This window comes from Sinocyclocheilus grahami, unplaced genomic scaffold, assembly GCF_001515645.1.
Source record: "Sinocyclocheilus grahami isolate Dianchi unplaced genomic scaffold, SAMN03320097.WGS_v1.1 scaffold281.1, whole genome shotgun sequence".
In the NCBI taxonomy this organism is placed as follows: domain Eukaryota; kingdom Metazoa; phylum Chordata; class Actinopteri; order Cypriniformes; family Cyprinidae; genus Sinocyclocheilus; species Sinocyclocheilus grahami.
Genome location: NW_015505460.1, coordinates 1,380,156 through 1,401,638, shown reverse-complemented (window position 1 = coordinate 1,401,638; position 21,483 = coordinate 1,380,156). Strand labels below are relative to the sequence as shown.

General features: G+C 36.4%; 3 protein-coding genes across 4 annotated transcripts in view; 2 read left to right on the top strand and 1 right to left on the bottom strand.

Annotated features, from left to right (window-relative positions):
* LOC107600290 (RNA pseudouridylate synthase domain-containing protein 4-like) overlaps positions 1 to 4,037 on the bottom strand; it is a 7,475-nt gene extending 3,438 nt beyond the window's left edge. Inside the window, exons 1-5 of the mRNA XM_016292147.1 lie at positions 3,677 to 4,037; positions 3,414 to 3,579; positions 2,946 to 3,150; positions 2,663 to 2,756; positions 1,369 to 1,519 (exon numbers count right to left, since the gene is read on the bottom strand). Of these exons, the coding sequence (XP_016147633.1) occupies positions 1,369 to 1,519; positions 2,663 to 2,756; positions 2,946 to 3,150; positions 3,414 to 3,579; positions 3,677 to 3,841 (781 nt within the window). The 5' untranslated portion in view covers positions 3,842 to 4,037. The remainder of the gene's footprint in view (positions 1 to 1,368; positions 1,520 to 2,662; positions 2,757 to 2,945; positions 3,151 to 3,413; positions 3,580 to 3,676) is intronic.
* Positions 4,038 to 7,046: 3,009 nt separating this feature from the next.
* Positions 7,047 to 14,496, top strand: twf2b (twinfilin actin-binding protein 2b). Its single transcript, XM_016292185.1, has 10 exons — positions 7,047 to 7,104; positions 7,305 to 7,382; positions 8,609 to 8,787; positions 8,943 to 9,038; positions 10,156 to 10,260; positions 10,464 to 10,505; positions 11,313 to 11,432; positions 12,986 to 13,136; positions 13,269 to 13,390; positions 14,294 to 14,496. Exons 1-10 carry the CDS (start codon positions 7,047 to 7,049, stop codon positions 14,459 to 14,461), a joined length of 1,119 nt encoding a protein of 372 aa, XP_016147671.1. The 3' UTR covers positions 14,462 to 14,496.
* An 824-nt stretch (positions 14,497 to 15,320) lies between these two features.
* Positions 15,321 to 20,435, top strand: LOC107600289 (cytokine-inducible SH2-containing protein-like). Of its 2 annotated transcripts, none has more exons than XM_016292146.1 (3): positions 15,321 to 16,051; positions 17,405 to 17,579; positions 19,079 to 20,435. In XM_016292146.1, the coding sequence occupies exons 1-3, from the start codon at positions 16,040 to 16,042 to the stop codon at positions 19,552 to 19,554; spliced, it is 663 nt and encodes a 220-aa protein (XP_016147632.1). In that variant the 5' UTR covers positions 15,321 to 16,039; the 3' UTR covers positions 19,555 to 20,435. The 2 variants fall into 2 exon arrangements, with proteins under 2 accessions (XP_016147632.1, XP_016147631.1); XM_016292145.1 differs by having other exon boundaries at positions 15,322 to 16,051; positions 17,402 to 17,579.
* The last annotated feature ends 1,048 nt before the right edge of the window (positions 20,436 to 21,483 follow it).

Genomic DNA, 21,483 nt, shown 5'->3' with positions numbered 1-21,483 from the left:
TATATATATATATATATATATCATCGCCACGATATGTATTGCCATATCACCCAGCCCTAACATGCAGTAATGCTTTAAACACATTTGACAAGCTAGTTGATAAAAAACAACAACTATTAACTATTAAAACTGATTGGCTAACGCTATTTTTCCCCTTGTCAGTGCTCTTTTATTCTTTCACGTTAACTGACAGCAAATCTGAATGATGCACTATTTTAACTTTAATCAACAGGTACAATTGACCATGACATCCTCACCTTATCTTATTCCAGAAAAGTCACTCACCCAGAGCTGAATGGAGTTGTACAGCAGCAGCTCACGTGATGAATGTTGGGGTTGGGGGAGGGGGTGTGTCTGAACTATATCAGCACCCTGATAAAGAGGTTGACTGGCATGAAGTATTTTATGTATTTTGAAAATACAAAAATACTAATCTTAAATGTATTTAAATACAAATTACATTTGATTTTTACCGAAGGCTTTAAAATACAAAATGGTATATTGTATTTCAAATACGGATATTTAAATCCATGTATCTGAAATCCTGCCCATCCCTGAGTGTGTTCCCTGGGAATTGAACCCATGCCCTTTTGCGCTGCTATTGTAATGCTCTACCACTGAGCCACAGGAAGTAACAGTAAAGATTTTTACAAATGATTTCTATTTCAAATAAATTCTGTTCTTTTGAACGTTCTATTCATCTAAGAAAAAAATGATTAAGGTTTCAACAAAAAATGCAGTTTTCAGCATGACTAATACTAAGAAATGTTTCTTGAGCAGCAAATTAGCATATTAGAATGATTTCTGAATAATCATGTGACAATGACGACTGGAGTAATGGCTGCTGAAAATTCAGTTTTGCATTACAGGAATAAAATAAATTTTAGAATATATTAAAACAGAAAACGGTTATTTTAAAGTGTAGTAATATTTCACAATATTCGTGTTTTTATTGTATTCTTGATCAAATAACGCAGCCTTGGTGAGCATTAGAGACTTCTTTCAAAAACATAAATCTTACCGACCCCAAACTTTTGAACAGTAGTGTAGGTTCATATTTCAAGGAACCAATGCTACAACACTTATGTTTATCATACCTGTGGTGCTAATTTGTTCCATTGAGCATATTTGTGGTCTCCAAGAATAGTGCAGGTCAAAGCAAGAGCCATGTGCACGCGAAGTTGGTTTTTCACACCTAAAACACACATTGGTTCTGGTCATCATGCTTAAATGTCTTCTTTTACATAAATCAAAACACGATGTTACATTATATATATGGGTAAACCTAGCAACATTTACAATAATTAGCAAATATAGGGCACAGTTAGGAGTCAGGTACGGTTTTCACATGTCATGGTCAGTCAATACCTGTGACAGGCTGCAGTTCCACCAAGCTGCAGCCACTGGTGCTGTCCAGAACCCGATACTGCGTGACTGCACTGTGTGCCTGTCGATGAGCTCTTACCCGGGTCACTCCATCTCCCTCCTCACTCACTTTGAACAATGGGCTCAGACCCATCTGAGCAGAATAAACATACATACATACTTTAATTCTAGTAAAGTAAGAAAACTGGAGGAGATCCAATTCTTAAAAATCTGTTTTCTAAATGCATTATACTTATCTTATTGTGAACAATTCATGCTCACCAATGGATGCTCTTGCAGTGAATGGGCGCCGTCAGAATGAGCATCCAATTGGCTGATAAAAACATCACAATAATCCATAAATAATCCACATTACTCCCTTCCAAACCTTATGTAAAGTGAAAAGCTGTGTGTTTGTGAGGTGTTCTAACGTAAAGGGGGAAGTCGTGACCTAATGGTTAGAGAGTCAGGACTCATGACCCAAAGGTTGTGGGTTCGAGTCTCGTACTGGCAGGGATTGTAGGTGGGGGGAGTGAATGTACAGTGCTCTCTCCCACCTTCAATACCACGACTGAGGTGCCCTTGAGCAAGGCACTGCTCCCCGGGTGCCGCAGCAAAAAATGGCTGCCCACTGCGCCAGGTGTGTGTGTGTGTGTTCACTGCTGTGTGTGTGCACTTAGGATGGGATAAATGCAGAGCACTAATTCCAAGTATGGGTCACCATACTTGGCCACATGTCACCTCACTTAAACATCACTGGTCAAAAGTCTATGATCCATAATAACACTTCCTCCAGGAAAACAGTCCATCCTCTGTTGTCCTTTAGAGCTGTTTTGGACTGTTTTCACTTGTAAATAGTGTTTGATCTATGCATATTCCTCTCCTGAGTCAGATGAGACAACTTTTTCAACGGAGAAAACAATATGATGAAGGACTTGTTTGAAGTTAAAAGCATCTCAATGATGGATTTCTTTCTTACAAACATGCAGCTTTTCACTTTACAAGATGTTAAGTGATGGACGGGAGTCTTGTGGATTGCTGTGATGTTTTAATCAGCTGTTTGGACTCTCATTCTGACGGCACCCATTCACTGAAGAGGATCTACTGGTGAGCAAGTGATGTAATGCATAAATAAATGTCTCCAAATCTGTTGAACGATGAAGAAACAAACTCATTTACATCTTGGATGCTCTGAGGGTGAGCATTTTAATAAATATAGTCTTTTTATATTCTAACCGGTTTTTAAAAACAGGTTAGAATAAGAGATGGTTTTTATGAACACAATATACTATGTTACCTTAAAATGCGGCTGAGGTCCCGTGACCTCCTTCTCTATAATGGGAATGTCAATCACTCCCTCGGATGGAACGGGCACACCTACAGTGACTGCCCTGAACAAAATAAGTGGGATTATGTTTAAATTACTGTATGCTGCTACAAGAGAATCTGTTAGTAATAAGCAAAACAAATATGTTGCACTAGACAACTTAATGGGATGCCACAAATAAATTACCCTTTCAAAACCAATTGCATCCACCTGAAGGCAAGGCAACAAATACAAGTTTTGAAGTTTAACTTACAAGTATTTCCTTTCCACTTTGTGTGATCTGATGAGTGTTTGGACATGTTCAGCGGCTTCCTCCGTTTTAGCCAGGATCAAAACTCCAGTATTTTCTTTTTCCAAGCTATGGCAAAGGTGCAACTGTGCTCCTGCCTGCATGCCATCAGTTATCTTTGCTAGCAAAGGCAGACATTCTACTATGCTGTTTCTGATGCCATCTACATCTATGAGAATAGAACAAGGAAATTAATAAGTTAGTATATCCAAAGACCTGTATTATGCAATCATGTAAGACTCATATTATCAGGTATGTACTTAAATGGACTAAATTAGCCCTCTGGTGGTCTTCTGAAAAGAATGTACTTTTTCTTTTTTACATATTTTACTTTAACGGAATGGTATGAAACTTGTAGTTGTTTTGTTGCATTTACTATATAAACCCAAATGATCAAAAAATGAGAGGATTAACGAGAAGTCAAATACTCACTATGCAGAGGCACACCGTATGGTTTATTTATTGCGATTATGTTTTGGTCTTGATAAAGGATACCCCTGTAAAGAGCTTTTACGAGCACACTGGGATGAACAGATTGCAGTTGCTGAGAGAACTGTTTGAGTTCGTTTACTCTGTTTTGAAGAGGTGACACCGGAACCTTTGGAGAGGAACGAAGAAAGACGGAACCCAAATGGTTGCACATAAAGTCACTTTAGTCAAAACGCAATATACATACAAAAACAAACGTAGCTAACCTCATCTTTGTCATTTGTTTGATTTTCCTTTTCACTCCGGAGTCTGTTCGCGATATCTGCTGCTTTAAGTCCTGCTTTGCCGTTAGAAGCGACGGTCTCAGTCTTTGAAGCTGTGGCATACGCTCTCACGAGCATCGGAAATGTCACCTCACGTGCATATCGCATTTTCACAGATGAATAGTTCAAAGGTAACTCCCTTTCCTCAAATCCGAGCCCCTGATCTTAAATTACTCACTGTCCGATTAAAAAGCTAGTATCACAGGAAAAGCCGAGTAACCAAGAAGACATTAAACACATAAGTAGTGATGTCCGGTTCGCGAACGAATTGTTCTATTTAACCGGATCTTCTTAGTGAACCAGTTCACCAAGTCGAACTGAATCGTTTGAAACGGTTCGCGTCTCCAGTACGCACAAATTACTTAAATTATTCGGTTTATAAACGTGCCTGGGCACGAGCAGAGCAGCTGATAGACTGAGCAAGTAAAATGAACGACAGAGAATCTTCTTCTTCTTCCCTTTTTTTTTTGGCGGATCGCACCAATTTCGCGCATTACCGCCACCTACTGTGAACTCGATCCAGAGATTCTAATTACTACCCCCTCCCCATCCTATCCTCCTCCTCTCATGCTACAGCCAGCGCTGCGTGTTCAGCTCCTCTGGCTTAACATTTTTTTTTTGGACGCACACACACACACACACACAGTCTGGTCAGCTATCCTTGTGGGGGCTCTCCATAGGCGTAATGGTTTATATATACTGTACAGACCGTATATTCTATTGCCCTACACCAACCCTACCCCTAAACCTACCCCTCACAGGAAACTTTCTGCATTTTTAGATTTTCAAAAACTTCATTCTGTACGATTTATAAGCTTTTGTACCCGTGGGGACCACAATTTAGGTCCCCACCGTGACACCTAATGAGTAATAGTCCCCATGAGTCTGTGTGTAGTCAGGTTTAAGTCCCCACCAGGATATATAAACCAGTACACACACACACACACACACACACACACACACACACACACACACACACACACACACACACACACACACATGAACAGAGAATGAACACCAGTTCAAAATAAAAGTCATTGGTCAGCGTGATATTACATTTAGCAAAATCAGACCAATAGATTAGTTCGAGAATCGAATTACATTGGTCACGCTGTACGTTTTTGATTCATTAATTGATTCATTTTCAATTCATGAATCATCCCTCATATCAATTTGTTTAAAAAAAACTTATTGTAGAGTAGACCAAATTCTAAAATATTATTCAGAATATGACAGTTTGGTCAGAAATAGGCTATGAGCTACCTCAAGAAGTATTTTGGACGAACTTAAAATGTATGAATGTCACTGAGATCAAATATTAAACTATCGGCAAACAAATGTAGCTTTTGAGCTATTTGAGCTATTTCTTGTCACCAAAATAGGTCATTTTAGTGCAATTCAAAATAAAAGGCACTGGGCAGAGTGATATTAAATAAATATATTCAATATAAAAATACAAAACAAACAAAAATATGTTCACATATTTCATTCACAGAATGTTTTGATTCACGAAATTCACGAAAAGAGTCGTTTGTTAGAGAATTAGACTATGTGCACATTGTATGTTTCTGACTCACTAAAATGAACCATCATGAGAGCCATAAAAACGTGGAACCGGTTTTAAATACACTTTCAACTCTAGTAAAGACTTCAGATATACTTTGAAATGGACGTTGGACCTAGTTGTCAGTAAATAGTTTGATCAACAGGGTTGCAGCCTTACAAAATGTATATACGAACAACAGCAAATCATTTGTTATCATTCATGCTTTCTTAAAGGGGTCTGAGAAAAAAGAGGGCACATTCCTCCTAAATATTGTCTAGAAATGCATACTGTAGTACTATATGACATATTTAAAAAAAAATGTGTGGTGTGAAGAAGAAAGAGAATCTATGTGTGCAGAGCATGTGTGCATCTTTGAAGGGAGGGCTGCGCGTGAATAATGAATAATGGCTGGGTTTGTGCTCACAGCTGAGTGAATTAAACATGAAGCCAGCACTAGAAAACTTACAGGCATGTTCTCTCTCTTTCTGCCTTTATACAGATACATAATATCAGATTTAAATATTTTTGTCTGTTCTATGCTCCAATGAAATAAAAAGCCCTCAAACACTTTTTTAGAAACACAATCATTTCCTTGAAAACAAATCTCATAAACCTCATGCAAGATCTCAAGTGTGGTCAAGAGAGTGAGTTTGAAATAGTCTTTTGATAGCTGGTTAGGCTGTCTAAATGAACCGCCTGTCCTGCTGGTTGGGGGTCAGCAGCCGCCTGCATGGTATCTCATGACAGCCTGGTGGAATTTGAGCTCCCACAGGCCACTGCTTTATATGCTCCTATCAGGTCCTCGATGTTTGTGAGTGATAATGTGCCATTTCTTTTCACAAATGGAGCGTGGCATAACTGTTTGTAGAAGAGAAGAGACAGACAGATAATGTCCAGACTCTCATTTTCAGTCGGGTACTTCCTTTTATTCTACACTAGAGCTTCATCATTCAGCTCCTCACAGATATCGGATGTTGTCAGCCACTTTATACCCCATAAGGGCCACCAGTGATGGACGAATAATACTAGATAGGTGGTGTGCTGGAACCCATCCCTTGACAGGTGTAATATTAGGCTACACATCTTCCTCAGTTCCGCAGATCAAGTTTCAAACAGGATTCCCCAAGTAAGATGCTTAAGGGGCATTGATGTCATTGTACGGAAGTGAGTTGGACCACACTGCTGGGCACAGATAGCAGTGCCACTGAAGACAATAGGAGGACAACGTGGGAGTTTCAACAGGAATTCGGACTGAGCTGGACCATCGAGGGGATTTGGGATGTCGCACCAGACGGGTATTCATGGTAAGCACCATTACACTGCAGCCCATATAGATTTATCAAATTTTAAATTTAGAATAAATCACTTTATATTTTTTCTTTATCTTCTTTTAGTGAAAGAAAAGCATGCATTTTGAGTTAGAAGTGTAATAGATACTATGAAGATATGCAAAAAGTAAAAAAAAAAAAATATATATATATATAGATTATAAACTTTTGCATCAAAATCTGGCATTGAACTTTTTCACAATTGCATGGAGTGCAAATGTGTTCAACTACAGGCAAAGGGAACTATCTATTTAAAAAGAAAATGTTACAACTAAAAAGAAAAATTTTAAGGAATATTGATAGCTCTGCTTAATTCTGGGTTTTAGCAAACAAACTTTAGGTTCTACAGTATAGTGGTCTATATAGGTAATTTAAGCTTATGGGCGGAAGCGCTGTTCCTCATCCATCTCACCTGCATCTACATCATTTATGAGTCCTGATGCCCTGTTACCATGGTGAGGCCAAGAATGAGGCACAGGCCGCAGTGTGGAAGCAGTGTAAAATTTCCTTTGTTTCAGTCAATTTTCTTGGTCTTGTTATAATTTATAACATGAAATACTAGGCCTATGTAATGGGGTCGTCTCTCGCTATCTTATGATGATTAAAGGTTTGTGGCATAAACTAATTCTTAGGCTTACTCACTGTATCCTGTCTCTGTTGTATTGTCATATGTTGTATACTTCTCTACTGAAACCAGCAACTCCCGACTTGAGGGAGTTCCTCGTGAAGGCGAGGAGGGGCGCTGTCAGAGTGGTGAAGATTGTTATAAGGAGCGGTGAGTAGGAGCATTTGTTTGTGAGACCATCTGTATATGTAGTATAATATTAGTATTTCAATACCCACAGCATGGCTTTGTTTGAGCACAAATTTGATGGTGCTTTTGATTAGTTTACTGCTATTTACCCTTTCCAATTAATGAATCAGGCCTCACATCAATTTGTAATAACATAATACCTACTGTAGAGTAAACCAAGTTCTAAACTATTACTTAGAAGATCACATATTAGTCATATCACTTAGAAAAGTATTTGGACACTCAAGTCATACTTAAATATTACATTTCTGAGTCAAAAAAGAGCGGCACTTGATTGTATTCAATGTAAACTTGTAGTGTAATTCAAATCTTAGAATTATGTTTTTAAAATGATAATATTAATGAAATAAATAGCCACTTAAGTGTATTTAAAGTGAGTACACTTTTAGGACCATGTTTCGGAACACTCTTAGGTACACTTTTAAAAAGTGCATGTAATGTCAAATTAAAAGTATCTCTTGAAAGTCTCTTGAAATGTGTCATGCTTTCAGTATTCTGATGTGTTGACTAACATCGTAAAGCACATGTAAAGTGGACAACTTGATTAAAAATGTACTTGTAGTGTGCCTACAATTAAAAAAAAAATTGTGAAATTACATGGAAAGATGTACTTAGTCCTACTCAAAAGGCAATCTGAAGTTCAACTAATTGCATTTAATTTAAATGTAAATTATAATACATTTCATGAAGTGCAGTTAACATGCAATTAAGTGTCCGGAAACAGTACATTCAGTTCACAAAGAATGTTATTTATTTTTTTAAGTATATTTTATTTAAGTGTACTTAATCATAGGGGTACCACTTAGGTTCACGTGGGTGTTCATCATTTAGATGTTGTTTTATCATTTAAAACCTAACAAACATATAGATGTTTTGCTTAAAAGTGTGCTTTTGCTATCTTGTAAAAGAAATTACACTTGTTTTGATGTTTTGCCATGTAAGGCTACATATGTTTACTTTAGCAAATATATTTCAGTCATTTGTTGGCTCTAAAGAATGTCACGTAAATGTTGAGATAAACTGGACTGTGGAATGTTATCCATGCAGTGCTAGTGTATGATAACATGGCACCGTGCTGTTTTTGGACCCAGAGTGATAGTCAGTGCATTTATCTGGGGCTACTGCAAGTAGTCAGTGTGTGTGTTATGAGGTGTGTATGTGTGTGTATCTGTCTGTGTGTGCTTCAGAACAGCTGGTGTTGGGAGAGTACAGAGGGGTGTCTCAGACCTGGGATCAGGACTATGACTCATGTGTCCTGCCCATGCTGGACGGTCTGGAACCCTGTTATATCCTTTACCGCCTCGACTCACAGAACCAGCTGGGATATGAGTGGCTGTTTATCTCCTGGTCGCCAGACCAGTCACCAGTAAGTAGGAAACACATGATAAAGTTGAATGTGTATGCTCAATTCAAACTCTCACCCTCATACTCTATAAATAATGTTCTCTTTAACCCCTTTGGCTGAAAGTACTGTCAGTTACTCTTCTGTGTGACCATACCCATTCATTCCGCACTACACAGGTGAGGTTAAAGATGGTGTACGCTGCTACCCGTGCCACACTGAAAAAAGAGTTTGGAGGAAGTCACCTGAAAGATGAACTGTTTGGAACAGTCCAGGTGTGTAGACAGGGGTTTATTTGAACATCAAATACAGATGAGTTGAAATTGTTTTATAACTGTACTACACTCTTAAAACTAAAGGTGCTTCAAAAGGTTCTTCAAGCGATGCCATAGAAGAACCATTTTTGGTTCCACAAAGAACCATTCAGTGAAAGGTTCTTTAAAGAACCATCTCTTTCTTACTTTTTTATAATCTGAAGAACCTTCTTTCGCCAACAAAGAACCTTTTGTGAAACAGAAAGGTTCTTCAGATGTTAAAGGTTCTTTATGGAACCATTTAGACAAAATGGTTCTTCTATAGCATCGTGAAGCACCTTTATTTTTAAGAGTGTATTACAGTATATGTATTTACATACATATGTGCATAGCAATGTACAAAATGTTTAACATTGAACATGTATCTGTTTAACATTTGTTTTATTTTCTTTCTTTTTATGACCCTGCTGCGTGGGTGTTTTGGGGCAAACATTTTTCTTTTGTTTTTGGAGCAAATAGGAACATCAAAATTATATTTTTTGAGAAGCAGGTTGCAGAAATTCTGAAATATTCTAAGCAATCAGAATCAAGCATTCCAGACATGAGCTCATTATTCAACATTATGTGATGCCTGAAATCACGACCGACCACTCAGAATAGAATGTGTTTTCCTGACAAATGACCTTTGCCCATTTGTTTTCTGCACTCTTAAAAATCTTAAGGTTCTTTATTGGCATCCTTTAACATCCATGGAAACTTTCCACAGGACAAAAGGTTCTTCACGGTGGAAAAAAGTTTTTAATTAATAACTGTTCTTCACACTAGGAAAAAAAAGTTTTTTCTTTAAAGTTTCTTTTAAGAACCAGAAATGGTTCTTTTATGAAAAACTTTTGGAATCTTTATCTTTAAGAGTGTAACTTTATTTAGTGGCCACATCTCTTTTTAATTTCTGTGTTTTTTTATTTTATATATATATATATATATATATATATATAAAAAATGGGTTGCAACATTAAACCTACTATGTTTTCTGTTCTGCTTGTGCCCTGCACTCAACTTTGCACAGGTTTCTTCAGGTCACATGTTTAGAGGTGTGATGATGTGTCATCTAAGTAATATTTACTATTCTTATTTGCAGGAAGATGTCTGTTTCCAAGGTTATCTACGACACCTGTCCTCCTCCTCCTGTCCGGCTCCTCTCACCACTGCTGAGCAACAGCTCCATCAGATTAAAATAACAGAGGTGAGGAAGGTCAAAAATGTTCATACAATATCTCATACAGTATCTGACAGTTTGACTGTCTAAATATCTAATAAACAATGTATTTCTTAATAATGCACCTGACAGGACAAAGTGGCACAGGTAAGTGTACTACGATTGATTTTGTTTTCAAGTGTGTAAGTATTAAGGGGATTTTCACAAAACTTTTGTACTTTTCTATTCAGGACGAGAGGAGACGAGTTGCCACCATAAGTGGACAAGCAAAGGTAGCCTCAGTTATCTAAATACATTTTAATGTAACAGATTAAAGGTTTATACAGGGCTGTGAAAAGGTTTTTGCCCCCTTCCTGTTTTTTTTATTTTTTTGCATATTTGTCACACTTAAATGTTTCAGATCATCAAACAAATTTTAATATTACACAAAGATAATGCAAGTAAATACAAAATGCAGTTTTTAAATGATGATTTCATTTATTAAGGGAAAAAAGCTGTCCAAACCTACATGAAAAATTAATTGCCTCCTCCTGTTAAAACATGAAAGAACTGCAATTAACCACATTATTTTAGAAAGCTGAGTTAAATTTCACAAATTAAGGTTTTGGAGTGGCCAAATCAAAGTCCGGACTTAAATCCGATTGAGATGCTTAAACAGTCCATTCATGCTCAAAAACCCTCCAATGTGGCTGAATTAAAACAATTCTGCAAAGAAGAGTGGGCCTAAATTCCTCCACAGCAATGTGAAAGACTCATTGCCAAACACTTGATTGCAGTTGTCGCTGCAAAGCGTGGCACAACCAGTTATTAGATTTAGGGGGCAATTACTTTTTCACGTAGGCCAGGCAGGTTTGGACAGTTTTTTCCCTTAATAAAATAAATAATCATTTTAAAACTGCATTTTGTATTTACTTGCATTATCTTTGTGTAATATTAAAATTAGTTTGATGATCTGAATCTTTTAAGTGCGACAAATATGCAAAAAATAAAAAAAACAGGAAGGGGACAAAAACCTTTTCACAGCACTGTATATATATATATATAATCCTTGTTTTCTGTTATGTGTGTTTCGGATACAGACAGAGATCAGCGTGGAGAGTAAAAATCCGACTTTGCAGGGTTTGTCGTTCCCATTGCAAGAAGAGGCTAAACATGCTTTACAGCAGCTTAAACTCAAACGCATCAATTACATTCAACTAGTAAGTTCCACATACACACATGCAAAAAGCAAATTGTTCAGACTGCCACATATGTGACCCTGGACCACAAAACCAGTCTTAAGTCGCTGGGGTATATTTGTAGCAATAGCTAAAAATACATTGTATGGGTCAAAATGATTGATTTTTCTTTTATGCCAAAATCATTAGGATATTAAGTAAAGGTCATGTTCCATTAAGATATTTTGTAAATTTCCTACTGTAAATATATTAAAACTTAATTTTTGATTAGTAATATGCATTGCTAAGAATTTAATTTGGACAACTTTAAAGGCGATTTTCTCAGTATTTAGATTTTTTGCACCCTCAGATTCCAGAATTTCAAATAGTTGTATCTCGGCCAAATATTGTCATATCCTAACAAACCATACATCATGGAATGGAAAGCTAATTTATTCAGCTTTAAGATGATGTATAAATCTCAATTTCGATAAATTGACCCTTATGACTGGTTTTGTGGTCCAGGGTCACATATATATTTAACAGTACAGCTTGCACTGAATAAGCACATATAGTAACAGTTACTTTCATTATACATACAAATAAAATGCTTTTGATAGTGCTGTTATATGGCTTGTTTATTTAGCAAATTTTTTATAACAGGATTCTCTACATAATATTACATTTCAGAATAAATAAAGCAACAAAACACCTAACTTCAAAATATTTATTATGCAATAAACAAACGTTGTAGTTCAAAAGTATGGGGTAAATAAAGGTCTGGTATGCTCACAAAGGCTGCAATTATTTGACCAAAAATACAGTAAAACAGTAATCTTGTAAAATATTATTGCAAGTTTAAAAATGTTTCTATTTGAATATATTTTAAAATGTCATTTACTCCTCTAATGACAAAAAATTAATTTTAAGCAGCCATTACTCCAGTCTTCAATGTCACATGATTCTTCAGAAATCATTCTAATATGCTGATTTGCTGCTCACTATTTCTTCTTATTATACATTTTAAAAAAACGTTGTGTTGCTATGCTATCAATATCTATGGAAACCATGATATATTGTTTTTAAGATTCTTTGATGAATATAAAGTAAAAAGTGAAGTGACGTGTGGCCAAGTATGGTGACCCATACTCGGAATTAGTGCTCTGCATTTACCCATCCAAAGTGCACACACACAGCAGTGAACACACACACACCGTGAACACACACCCGGAGCAGTGGGCAGCCATTTATGCTGCGGTGCCCGGGGAGCAGTTGGGGCCCAAGGGCACCTCAGTCGTGGTATTGAAGGTGGGAGAGAGTGCTGTACATTCACTCCCCCCACCTACAATCCCTGCCGGTACGAGACTCGAACCCACAACCTTTGGGTTATGAGTCCAACTCTCTAACCATTAGGCCACGACTTCCACTTAATAAATAGTATATGAATAAAAGTATTAATTTCTTACCCTACTGAACATTTTGAATAAGAGTTCAACAATTTTACATGATCACATAGAATATTATGCCTGCTGCGCACTCCACATAATCTCCATAAGCCCAATAACAAAGCACTTTTTTACTGTATCATCTTTAAGCGGCTGGACACCGAACGAGAGACAATTGAGCTGGTGCACACTAGTCCTACAGAGACCAAAGATCTGCCGAGCAGAATCCCCACTGATGCCCCACGATACCACTTATTCCTGTACAAACACGCCCATCAAGGACAGGCGCTGGAAGCTGTAGGTTAGTGCCAAAATATTACTGTAACTATTCTGCTAGTATCACAGTATGCCGAGTTGGCTTCTCAGTATTAGTAATGAGATTTGTTCTTCAAAGATAATGTTTGCTATGTTTGTGTTTGAATATGTGGACCAGTTTTCATCTACTCCATGCCTGGGTATAGCTGTAGCATCAAGGAAAGGATGCTGTACTCCAGCTGTAAGAATCGACTTCTGGATGAGGTAGAGAGAGACTATCACATAGAGATCGCCAAAAAGGTACAATAACAGCAACAGTTGATCCTAATACTGTAACTGTACAGTATGTCTTTTTAAAAAGCTGTTGAACATCCAAGCTTCGACCTGAGTAGAAGAGTACAAGAATGTCAGATACATGCGAATGGGAAAAAAATCATATTTTACTCCTTACAATTTCATATAGACCTCCAAAGTACAAAGTGCATATTTTGCTGGTAATCACGACATAAAATAAGCTATATATTGAACTAACAAGTAAAATAGTTTTACTAATAGTTTTACAAGTAAAATAGTTTTACTTAACACAGTTCCTTACAATACAATATAACAAGTTCCTGCATTTATTTGATCATAAATAAAGTAAAAATATTATTATCATTTCATATAACTTTGTTTCTACTTAAATATATGTGACCCTGGACCACAAAACCAGTCTTAAGTCGCTTGGGTATATTTTTACCAAAAATACATTGAATGGGTCAAAATTATAGATTTTTCTTTTATGCCAAAATTCATGTTCCATGAAGATATTTTGTAAATTTCCTACAGTAAATATATTAAAACTTAATTTTTGATTAGTAATATGCATTGCTAAGAACTTCATTTGGACAACTTTAAAGGCGATTTTCTCAATATTTAGATTTTATTTTTGCATCCTCAGATTCCAGATTGTATCTCTGCCAAATATTGTCCTATCCTAACAACATCAATGGAAATACCATACATCACCATACATCAATGGAAAGCTTATTTATTCAGCTTTCAGATGATGTATAAATCTCAATATATTTAAAAACAAATCAAAACTTTTGAAACTCAAACCTTTGAATAATAACTTCATAATCCATAACATTTTGACATTCGCTTTAAATCAAATACTCATATTTATCCACATTTCGGTATGTTCATGTGTCATGTGTGTAGATGGAGATTGATAGTGGAGAGTGCCTGACAGAGGATTTCCTGTATGAAGAGGTTTACCTGAAGCAGCATGCTCTGAAACAAGCCTTCACCAAGCCAAAGGGCCCAACAGGGAAACGAGGGAACAAGCGTCTAATCAGAGGAGCGGGAGAGAATGGAGATGAGAGCTAGAATCATACAGTCAGAACATGTAAAATGACATCTGATACACTTGTTTAGTTTCACCCTCAATTGCCTGTAGCCTATATCTTGTCTTAGCTATCCTTTTCGTGGTTATTATTTTTTATGTTCGATTTTAACTAGTCTTCTTTCACTCTGAAACACATTCTCACATGGTTTTCAAGGTCACATAAATGTGTTGTTTAGATGATGATTTTTATGTTAAAGATAAAATAAAATCCATTAATCTGTCTTGTTAAATGTCCTTTTTGCCTAACCATGGAGAAGCATTATGTTTAGTTAACACTTTAACAGGTCTCTGACACGCTAAAGTCTTAGGCCATTAGTATTTTCACCCCAAAAAAATAAAAATAAAAATAAAGCCACTAATGGCCTAAGACTTTTGCACAGTAGTATATATATATATATATACTACTGTGCAAAAGTCTTAGGCCATTAGTGGCTTTATTTTTATTTTTATTTTTTTGGGGTGAAAATACTAATGGCCTAAGACTTTTGCACAGTAGTATATATATATATATACATCAACTGAATTTAATACTAGTATGTGATTATTATCCAATAATACTTTCTTACTAGTAATGAAGTTATATTTTAATTAATATAAAATGGATACTCTTTAGTTGTTTGTCGTTAGGTTTTTAAAAACATAAATGTAAAAAAATATATGATTGCATTTTTATATAATTTTTAATATTTATTATAAACAGTTATTCCATTGTTTTCTTCTTCTTCTGGGTTTATCTCTTAAAGGGGTAATGCATGTGCTGCTCCAGGGCCAGTTACCAGTTATCAGTTACCAGGATGTTGGGATGTAATTAACCATATAACTAACATTCTGGCAATAAACATTTTCTGGAATCAGACTTCCTCAGCACTACGCTTACCTTGCAGTCAACCTCCCATCACAGCCCTCGCTGTCGCATAGAAATCTCTCAGTTAATGCAGCTGGCGCAGAGGTCAATTTCAGCGACTGTTCCAGCATTCCTGGAAAGCTCCTTACTGGGAAAGTCACCCGCCTCTGAAACCGGCACGGGCGCTTCGTCAGCGGCGCACGGCAGCCAATGGAAACGCAGCGATGGTCGAGAGCGCAGTTCTACGAAACGCCAAGCGGCCGCTGATGAGGTCGCGGGCGCAAAGATGTAGCGCTCTTCTTGGAATGAAATTCCTAGAACGCGCGTCAACTCATAAAACAGCCAAGCGTGCTGCAAAGGCGTTTCTTACTGCTCAGGAAAATAACAATCCACCAAGCCAAACGACACATTATTCTTGTTTGAGTACTACTACTTAGCTTTTTTTGTTGTTTTGCGTCATTTTCGTCCTCATTTCGCTCCCTTCGATTTCCTGGAGAATATTTGACAGAGAAGGCTCGTTCGGCTTAGACAGCATCAGAGATTACTGTTGTAAAATGTTTAGATGTTGACTAGATTCGCTCACTTTGTGGACGTTTTGTCGCCATTATAGCACTGCTGGAACAATGTCAGCAGCTTTGGCACTTTGCAGGATTCGCGTAAATTTCAGTCTTTCCAAACTTCTGCCCATTGGTGGCGTACAGAAGGTGACGATTTTATGCCCACAAAGGTAAGAAATATATGTGTTTTATATCGAAAGTCATTTTAGTTTCATGGGAACTGTGAAGCGCTCATACCTGTTTGGTGGGTTTGCTCTTGACTTGACTTATTTGTGATGAACTGCAGTGGTTACATCACGTATGTCATGTAGCTACGTCGACCTTTTATAATTGATTGTAATCCATTCCCGATTCCTGCTGCTGAAATTCAACATTTTGCTCTCATCTAAGCGATTTTTAATGTTGCATTGTGCAATACACTCTTAAAAATAAAGGTGCTTCAAAAGGTTCTTCACAGTGATGCCATAGAAGAACCATTTTTGGTTCCACAAAGAACCATTCAGTCGAAGGTGCTTTAAAGAACCATCTCTTTCTTACCTTTTTGTAATCTGAAGAACCTTTTTTCGCCACGAAGAACCTTTTGTGAAACAGAAAGGTTCTTCAGATGTTAAAGGTTCTTTATGGAACCATTTAAACAGAAAGGATCTTCTATGGCATTTATTTTTAAGAGAGTAGGGAGCGAAACATGCACTAAAAGTTTTGTGACCAAGTTGCTGAGCAAACATGAAAACGTTTAATGTAGCCTACATTGCATAGTTTTAAAATCAAACATGCTTATTTCCCTGACATGTAACTGTTGAGTACAGGCCCAGAATTCAGGTGTGATTGAATTGAATTTATTATTTTTTATTTTATTTCAGTTTCAATACTGGAAAATGTCAATAGTAGTTCAGCTCCTTTTCAATCCTTTTTTATTTTACAGAATTAATAACATGTCTGTGATCATACTTTGCAGTTTGTTTGAATACAACTTGAATAAAATCTTTACAAATCAAATACAGTATGCAGATTAGTGTCTGTAAAAGAAGGCAACTCAATATTTTGTTATATATTTCACCTTTCCAGGACATTTCAGAAATGAGTTTTTTAAGTATGGTAACTTAACCATCATGATAATTGTTTCACAATGTGAGAAAGAACATATAGATTCTGACTTATTGAGGCAGAAGTTGAGACTGTTATAAAAACACCAGCATTCCAATAGAATATGGATCTTATTTATACTGTTTTAGATAGTTGTTTACCCTGTTGCTTTCCAACTGAAATTCTTGCCACGTTGTGTAAATAGCATGTGAGTGCATTCTCTTGTTCTTGGCAAACTGCACTTCCTTTGTTTGTTCTTTCTTTGAGTTCACTGAAATTATAAATGACAAAGCAGTGATATAGAAAGCACAGCGATTTTTAACCTTTGGACTGGTTTCTCCGCTGTCTCACCTCACATCATTTTGTAGGTTTAGAAAAGCAAATCTGTTGATTACACCGTAATTATTGTCAAGAAATGTGTTTGTTTCTTTTATAAGAAGGCTCTCATGCCAGAGCCACCTTCAGGAATGGTCGCTAGCCATACAAGTGCCCAAAATGAGAGGGATGAATCAGAGGTTCAACAAATTCAGCGGTCCCAAGACGCTCCCTACTCATGGGCCCCGGCTGAGGATTTGCGTTTCATCACCACCACCTTTCAGCACCTACATACCTCAGGTAGCCTATATATTATTTAGTATTTAAGTATTTGAGGAACTGATGTGCACTTCTGTCTTATGCTTCATATTTCTTGATTGCATCTGTCCAGTGTCAGCAACTATCAGGTCAGATTCCCTCCATTATAACTGACCAATAAAACCTAATCAGATTCCGAACAAACGTGTTTAATTAAAAACAAAAAGACAATGGAAGTCAATGACTCCCTCTTCATTTGAACAATCACTGAAGATTATGTCTAATTCTGGATTCAATAAACAGGTCATATACAGAGTCTCAAGTCATCTTTTTATATTTATGTATTTGATGTTTTATGAAGAATAGATTTTGACCAGGGTCCTAAAGTGACTACAGCAACAGTTTATTTCTGTGCTGATAAATGAAATTAATACATAAAACAAAAAATTTTATTATTATTTTTAATTATTAAATAAATCATTATTATTTATAATTGAATTATGTTTGTTTTCTAAATTAACATTATTATTATTATTATTATTATTAGTTCTTAGAATAATCCTAATGTAAAATACCCTTCAAAAGTTTGGGTTTAGTTAGTTTTTTGTTTTGTTTTTGAAAGAAGTCTCTACTCACCAATGCTGCAGTGTTATTTGATCTAAAAACAGTAAAAGCAATTATATTGTGAAATATTTGTACAATTTAAAATAATTATTTAATTTATTTAATTTATTTTATTTTTATTTAATTTAATTTTATCTATTTAATTATTTTTAAAATTCCTGTAATGGCAAAGATACATTTTCAGCAGCCATTTCTCCAGTCTTCAGTGTCACATGATCCTTCAGAAATCATTCTAATATGTGACCATGGACCACAAAACCAGTCATAAGGGTCAATTGAGATTTGTATAAATAAAAGCTGAATAAATAAGCTTTCCATTGATGTATGGTTTGTTATGATAGGATAATATTTGGCCGAGATACAACTATTTGAAAATCTGGAATCTGAGGGTGCAAAAAAAAATCAAAATTTTGAGAAACTCGTCTTTAAAGTTGTCCAAATGAAGCTCTTAGCAATGCATATTACTAATCAAAAATTAAGTTTTGATATACTTATGGTAAGAAATTTGCAAAATATCTTCATGGAACATGATCTTTACTTAATATCCTAATGATTTTTGGCATAAAAGAAAAATCTATAATTTTGACCCATACAATGTTTTTTTGGCTATTGCTACAAATATACCCGACTTAAAGGAACACTCCACTATTTTTGAAAATAGCTCATTTTCCAACTCCCCTAGAGTCAAACAGTTGAGTTTTACTGTTTTCGAATCCATTCAGCCAATCTCCGGGTCTGGCGGTAGCACTTTTAGCTGTAGCTTAGCATAGATCATTGAATCTGATTAGACCATTAGCATCTCGCTCAAAAATGACTAAAAGTGTCTCTATATTTTTCCTATTTAAAACTTGACTCTTCTGTAGTTACATCTCAGATGATAGTGTATGTCATATTAATATAGTTTCTTTATGTTTTAGGATGGTACTGGGGTGGTATGACAGCCAGTGAGGCAAGGGATGCCCTAATTGGAGCATCAGAAGGGACTTTCCTTGTCCGTGACAGCAGCCGTCCACTCTACCTCTTCACCCTATCCGTACAGACGTGGAGAGGTCCCACTAATGTCCGCATCGAATACGACAGCGGCCAATTCCGTCTCGATTCCAGTTTTCCAGCCCGATCTAGCCTGTTGTCCTTTTCTGCTCTTCCTAGTCTCGTGCAGCACTATACATCCACGAGTCAAGGGGAGGAGAGGATAGCAGAACAACATCACATGGTGTCAAAGGACAATGGCATCCTGCTGAAGCTCAGGAAGCCCCTGTACAGGGCTCAGGCCTTTCCAACATTACAACACCTCACACGCCTCACTATAAACAGACATACAGATTGCCATACACAGCTGCCACTGCCACGGCCGCTGCTGCTGTACTTGCAAGAATACCCCTTTCAGGTGTGAGGACACTTGGGGGGATGTTGGTGCATTTCAGGGGGGTTCGTTTTTGCAAAGTCACAAGTGATTTAGCCAAAATGTGCAAATATTACCCACTGGCAGAATCATGGGTACTTTTATTTTGGTCATATGGTGTGCAGGTGTGCAAATAAGCAAGGACTATTTTGTGTACATTTTTTTTTTTTTGATATTTGAAAATACTTCTCATTTTAGTAAACAAAATGTTTCTATATCTTTCTGTGCTTCTAAGAATGGGGCTTCATCACCAGCTACCAGCTACCATCACCAGAACAATGAAAAAATAAAATCTCAAAAGAAGTACACGTAAATAATACTGTATTCTGACTGTAATACTGTGTCTCCAAAGGTGTAATTTCCTCTGCAATTATTGCATTTTTAAAATACTGTTTATAGAGATTATTTTAGAAAGTTGTTGACAATGACAATTTTATTTGTAATTTAGCTTATAAAGGAACTAGATTTCAGTTAGAAATCTGTCAGAAACCGTCATAGATAGGCTACCCTGGCAGTATGAGTCCATGCGCTTGTAATCAGACTTTAACTGACACGAAAGACATTTTAACAGACAACATCATCATTCCAGAAAAAGTTAATGGCTTTTTTTTCACACACCAAACACATGAATAAAATTTGGGATGTAACATAACAGCAAAGAAAAAACAACAACAATGTGTAGGGCAATGAACTTCCATTTTACATTTGAAGTAATGTAAGCTAATGTTTTTACTTATTTATTTTACCTGGTAATAGTACAAATAATATTTCAGTACTCATGGTGACATTCGATAAGCATCTTGTAACGTAATTTTCTTAGAATCAACTTCAGCAGAGGAACATCTTGCCGTTTTATAAACATGCAGAATTTCTTTTCATCACATGATCGTGTGCATGTCTACAGTTGTGTATTTTTTTGATAAGAAAGAAGTGCATTTAATTAAATGCTAAAATGAATCTGAGACATCACTTTACCATTTTTTATTTTTATTTATTTATACTCATTAACATACATGTCAGTTGTTAAAAAAAGTCATATGAAGTGTCACACACTATTAGTAGGCTGTACACACATCTTAAGCCTACGCAAATTATAACACTAATTGCGCCTGTCCCCACAGTCCAAAAGAGGCTCACCTTCATTTTAAGTGTTTAATAGTTTTTTAAAGTAATACAATTAATTTTAAAGGGGTCATATGATGCTATTTTAAAGATCATTATTTTGTGTATTTGGTGTAACAGAATATGTTGACATGCTTTAATGTTCAAAAAACACATTATTTTTTAAATACTGTACATTATTGTAGGTCCTCTATGCCCCGCCTCTCTCTTTTCTACAAAGCCCCCTCCTTTGACAAGTGTAGTCTGCTCTGATTGGACAGCTGACCCAGTGCATTGTGATTGGCTGAACACCGCAAGCAATCGCATCATATGACACCTTTAATAAAAATGAAAATACAACAGTTCACATTTCATCCGCCTGAAATACAATAAGTTACAATAAGCATGTGCGTGCCCCCTCAGATTTTTGAGCCAAGTGTATTTTGAATGCAGCTTCCAAAAGACAAAAAATAGGCAAATAATATTTTCTATATTTAATACAATCACACCGGTGTGATTATAACGTTCAGTGCGTCCTATCATCAGCTGCTAAATTCAAGTCTGCGTTCGCTGGCTGCCTGAGCTATATTTCATCCGCCTGAAATACAATAAGTTACAATAAGCATGTGCGTGCCCCCTCAGATTTTTGAGCCAAGTGTATTTTGAATGCAGCTTCCAAAAGACAAAAAATAGGCAAATAATATTTTCTATATTTAATCACCGGTGTGATTATAACGTTCAGTGCGTCCTATCATCAGCTGCTAAATTCAAGTCTGCGTTCGCTGGCTGCCTGAGCTAAATACAGACGCGTTTTTGCAG

Coding starts and splice junctions, on each gene's coding strand:
- twf2b (XM_016292185.1), top strand. CDS start 7,047: ATGCCCTGTTACCATGGTGAGGCCAAGAATGAGGCACAGGCCGCAGTG. Junction 7,105..7,304: donor GGCCGCAGTGTGGAAGCAGT/GTAAAATTTCCT, acceptor TACTGAAACCAG/CAACTCCCGACTTGAGGGAG. Junction 11,433..12,985: donor GCATCAATTACATTCAACTA/GTAAGTTCCACA, acceptor ATCATCTTTAAG/CGGCTGGACACCGAACGAGA.
- LOC107600289 (XM_016292145.1), top strand. Junction 17,580..19,078: donor TCAGCACCTACATACCTCAG/GTAGCCTATATA, acceptor TTTATGTTTTAG/GATGGTACTGGGGTGGTATG.